Source organism: Terrapene carolina, unplaced genomic scaffold, assembly GCF_002925995.2.
Source record: "Terrapene carolina triunguis isolate 2854851 unplaced genomic scaffold, T_m_triunguis-2.0 Scaffold89, whole genome shotgun sequence".
NCBI classification, from domain to species: domain Eukaryota; kingdom Metazoa; phylum Chordata; order Testudines; family Emydidae; genus Terrapene; species Terrapene triunguis.
The window spans coordinates 28408168-28413254 of NW_020664440.1; the positions used below are offsets into that span (position 1 = coordinate 28408168).

General features: G+C 62.4%; 1 protein-coding gene across 1 annotated transcript in view; it reads left to right on the forward strand.

The window, feature by feature from the left end:
- The first annotated feature begins 258 nt into the window (after window positions 1-258).
- The window catches only part of EFEMP2 (EGF containing fibulin extracellular matrix protein 2), an 11040-nt gene continuing 6211 nt past the window's right edge, over window positions 259-5087 (forward strand). The window contains exons 1-4 of the mRNA XM_026650314.2: window positions 259-411; window positions 3506-3593; window positions 4530-4578; window positions 4733-4969. Coding sequence (XP_026506099.1) covers window positions 3510-3593; window positions 4530-4578; window positions 4733-4969 — 370 coding nt within the window. The 5' untranslated portion in view covers window positions 259-411; window positions 3506-3509. The remainder of the gene's footprint in view (window positions 412-3505; window positions 3594-4529; window positions 4579-4732; window positions 4970-5087) is intronic.

The following is a 5087-nucleotide window of genomic DNA, read 5'->3' on the forward strand; positions in this document are numbered from 1 at the left end:
GGTGGGGGGCTGGGGCAGGGGCTGCATAGGGGCGGGGGTGGAGGTGATGGGGCTGGGGCAGGGGGTGGAGCGGTGGGAGGCTGGGGTAGAGGCTGCATAAGGGCGGGGGTGGAGGTGATGGGGCTGCAGGGGCTGCAGGGGGCGCGGTCTCGCAGCTGGCCGGCCCGGGGCGCGCGGCGCCGGCTGTAAGTGGATCCAGGTGCGGGGCGGGTCCCGCTGGCCCGGGGCCAGGAATTCGGGGCAGGGGGGCCGGGGGGAGCCAGCGCGTCTCTCCCAGAGAGCCTCGGCCGCCAGCGCCCGCTCCGTGTGCGCCCGCCCGGCCGTGGAGGATCGGGCCAGACCGTCCTGCCCGGGGGGCGCAGACCGGACCCCCCCGGCCTGAGCACGGGGTCGGGGGGCCGATCCCGGACGGTAAGTGGGCCCGGAGCCGTGCAGGGGTCAGTGCGGGGATCCCCGGGAGTGGACCGGGCCGTGTATGGGTCGAGCCCTGCGGGGGGGGATCCCGGGTGGCGTTATCTTTAAAAGCAGGAAAACACCCAGGGCCGCCCTGCGCCCCAAACTCCTAAAATCCCCCTTTGTATCCGTGGCACCAGCACCGCGATTGGCGGCGTGGGGGGGATCCTAACGGGACGGGCTGGGATCGGTGCAGGGTCAGAGGGACCCCGCCAGGTCAGACCCCTCCCCAAGGCCCAGATAAGCCATTTGTGACCCACTGACCCCAAAGGGAGGGGGGGAGAGAGTACCCCTAACGGAGCCAGCTCAGAGATGGGGGGGGTAATTAAGATTTTTGGCTGGACCAAAGTTTAGACTGCCCCCCTTCCTCCGCCTCACCCCCTAACTGCCTGCCCCCCACCTGGCCGAACCCTATGCTGCCTGATCCCCCCCCCTTCCCTGATCCCTTCCCCCCTTATGCTCCCCACACCATCTGCCCTTCCACTGCTAGGATCCTTCCCCAATTCCCCTCCCCCCAACCTCCCCCACCACCCACCTCCTCACTGCTGGGATCCTGCCCCAATTCCCCTTCCCCCAGCCCCTGCTCCCCACACTGCCTGTCTCCCCACTGCTGAGATTTTCCCCTAATTCTCCCCCCACCCCCAGCCAGCACTCCCCACAACTCCTGTTTCCCTTGCCTGTCTGATCCCTGCCTCAGCCTACATTTCCCGTGGCACTCACCTCCTTTGCTGCCAGGATCCCTCCCCTGCCCTGTGATCCCCATACTGCCTGCCTGCCTTCCCCATGGCTGGGATCCCTCTCTGATCTGTGCCCTGGCATACATTCCCCATGGTGCCCACCTCGCTCCCTGCCAGGGATCCTGCTGTCGGGATCCCTCCCCTACCCTGCACTCCCCACACCATCTGCCTCCCACAGCTGGGATCCTTCCCCAATTCCCCTCCCCCCAACCCATGTTCTCCACACACCCCACTTCCCCCACTGCTGGGATCCCTCCCAGGCCATCTCCTCTACTGCTGGGATCCCAGCCTGCGCTCCCTACACTGCTCACCTCCTATCCCCCCCAGCCTGCACTCCCTACACTGCCTGCCTCCCCCACTGTGGGGATCCCTCCCAGTCCATCCCCCCCAGCCTGCCTTCCTTGCTGTCAGGGTCTCTCCCTGATCCCCAGCCCACCACCTGTGTCCAGCTCTCTCAGAAAAGCCCCTCTGGAGAGAAGTCTCAGGAGATCCTGCCCTTTGGGGGATCCTCCTCTGATTGGCTGTCCTCCCCAATGCTCCGCCTCCTGGGGAAGAGCAGCCAATCAGAGCTTGTGCAGGAGACAGGCAGGGCTCTTCTCTCACCCACCTTCTTCCAGCAGCAGGACAGAGTTTTGGGGTAGGGGAGAGGAGAGTAGGAAGAGCCCAGCAGGGCAGCTCCAGTCTGCCCCCTCCCTTCCCTGCAATACCAGGCCTTGGGGCAACAGCCGGAGAGCGGAGTCTAGAGCGGCTGTGGGTGGGGGAGGTGTCATTTTGTACACTCCTCTAGGGCACACCCATGTTCCCTTACATGTGCGTTGGCTGGGAGAGGCCACAGGGCTCCAGGCCCCGGAGGCTAATTATAGACCCGGCCAGACATAAATATTAACACTGCTGGGTCAGTGAGAAGGCTCCTGCCAGGCTGTGCATTGGAACCATCCAAACATACTTTCTGCTGCTTACCACTTTGCTCCCCTCAATCCCCTAAGTATGCCCCCTCCCCCTGATCCCACTGCTAACACCAATACCCTGTCCCCCACCACGCTACAATGTTCCTGCCCAGCCTTGGGATGTCCCAGCTCCCCACAGCTCTGATTTGCTGATGGCTGCTCTGGGGTCCACTCCTCCCACAGATTGGGTTGGCCATGGGGCTTTGGGTTCCAGAAGGTCTGGGAGGTGGGTGGGTGGCTATTCGTAGCCAGGGAGAGGCTATAATTAGCCTGGACTTGACCAGAGCTCCTGCCTCAGGAGAGGAGTTGATAGACTCCCTTAGCCTCTGTTGGATAGTGCCCCTGAATCCAGACCCATAGTCCCCTGCCCTCCCAGCCCTGGGCTCCCTTCCCCCCACCCCCACCGCCAGCTGATCTCCCCCCCGCCCTCATTCCAGACCTGTGGTCCCCCTGCCATCCCAGTCATTGAGGCCTAGTCTGGCAATGCCTGTTTGGCTGGATTATAATGGGGACTCAATGCTGAGACCCTCCAACTCGTGACATGCCCTCACTTTGAACTCAGCTATGAAACCTCCAAGGCAGGGGTCCCCAATGCGGTGCCCGCGGGCGCCATGACATCTAAATGCACCCGCATACTGGCCGGCAGACGAGCATCCGCCAAAATGCTGCTGAATTTCGGTGGCATTTCGGCAGTGACGCCTCTGGATGACGCCGCTTGTCGGTGGCATTTCGGCGGATGCTCATCCGTCGCCACAGTCCTCCGTGGCTCGTCGTCTGGCACCCGCCAGACGAAAAAGGTTGGGGACCACTGCTCCAAGGGATCCAGCACTCCAAGGATCTCTGCCATTGGGGTGTGGGGGGAGGCCCAGTGGGAAGGGCAAGATACAATGTATGGGGAGGGGCTGCCATTCAGGGTTGGTCCCCACTCCTCCTTCATCACTCTCCAAATGGGGCTGGATGGACTTCAAGTGGGGACAGGAATGGGGGTGGTCTGGATGCTCTGAGCCAAAGTGTCCCCACCAAACTCTTTGGCTTTGAATCCACTGGGCGTTGGGAGACTGGGGACGGCGGGGGAAGCCTCAGTTTGCAGGGAGGGGGATCCATGTTCCATATGTTCTCAGGGCACTGTGTGGTGCGCTCGGCCCCCTGGCAGCTGCAGGGACAGGATCCCTGTCCCCAAGGCCCAAGGGGACTTGCCTTCATTCTCAGCAGTACACTGGCAATGACACATAGTGGGGATACCAGGCCGTTGGTCAGATCCAATTGAGAGGGGTCTCTGATTACCTGTCTGGGGGTTGTTGGTCCAGTCTGAGGGGCACTGGCAGGACTGTGGGCGGGTGACACTAACCCCTGCCTTACCCCTGGCAGGACCATGTGGCCCGTCTCCTGCCTGCTGCTGGCAGTGCTGGTGGGCACGGCACTTGCACAGGAGCTGGAGGAACCTGATACCTACACGGTAAGAATGTGCCAGCACCACCCACCCTGCACATGCCCTCTGGGGTGGAGCGCGGGGGCTGTTTATACAGGGTCCCTTGCCCTGTGCTGAGATGCAGCTGCCTCTGGGGCGGGGCACAGGGACTGTGTATGCAGGGGTCCCTCAGCAAAACTCCAGTATATTGGAGGGGGTCCCATCCTTAGTGCCCCTGAGGGACCCTGGAATAACAAACTGGGCTGCACAGCCCCACCGCTCGCAAACTGAGACACTAACACTGTCGGATTAACTAGCGGTTGCTCCCTTTGTAGCTTCTCTCAAACGAGTCATCGTATCCATCAGAGCTCCTTGCATCCCTCTATTCCTCGCCCCCTGGGTGCCACCCTCCCCATCCCTCCTATTTCAGAGGCTTCCTGCAACACCCCCCCCCCCCCCTCCCCCCCCCCCCCCCCCCCCTGGGTGCCCCCCCCCCCCCCCCCCCTTTTTCAGAGGCTTCCTGCACCACCCCCCCCCCCCAATTTCTCTCCCCACCAGAGATGCTTTGTGCCCCCTCCCCACCATTATGATTTCTCTGGTCTGGGAGATAAATTCAATCAGTGTGTTACCATATTAAATCTATGGAGAGTGTTGTGTGCGTGTGCATGCTGCCCCCTGCTGGAGAGGATGAGACCTGCTCTGTGTCCATCTATCCTGCTGCCCTACTCCCAGGTGGTGTCTTTGCAGGGCCCGATCAGTTTTCCCTTAGCTGCCTGCTTGCCCTGAGCTGGCCTCGGACACCTGGGTTCCTCTCCTGACCCTTCAGGGCCCATTAATGCTTTCAAGGGCAATGGGATCCTGTTGGTTCATGGGGGGAAAGTTGGTTCAGCCTTTGATTTCTTCACTCCTATATTGGGGGGTGCGGGGGTGTTTCCCACTCCCTGTGGTCCCCCGACTGTAACCGTCTTCCTCTCTTACTCCTAGGAATGCACAGATGGATACCAGTGGGACTCAGACACACAGCACTGCAAAGGTATGAGGCGGGACTGTGGGGAGTGGTTGAAGGTGGGGGGCTGAGAGCCAGGACTCCTGGGTTCTACCCCAGGGCTGGGAGGGGAGCAGGCTGTAGTGAACCCTTGGGAGGAAGGGCTTGGACTCCTGCGTTCTGACCCTGGGCCTGTCCCCAGATGTGAACGAGTGTGAGACCATCCCCGAGGCCTGCAAGGGTGAGATGAAATGCATCAATCACTATGGCGGGTACCTGTGCCTGCCACGCTCAGCCTCCGTCATCAATGACGTGCACTCAGAGAACGCTGCGCCCCCCAGTGCCCCTCGGCCCCGGCCTCCCCGACCCTCACTCACTGCCTCCCGCCACAACGCCTGCCCCCAGGGCTACGAGCCTGATGGGCACGGCTCCTGCCTGGGTGAGTACACAGGGAGCGGTTGGGGGGGAAGAGAGGTGAGGGGGCATGGTGGTTAGGACGGGCAGGGGGCATGGCTGGGGGAGGGAGCACGGTGGGGAGGACGGGCAGGGGGCATGGC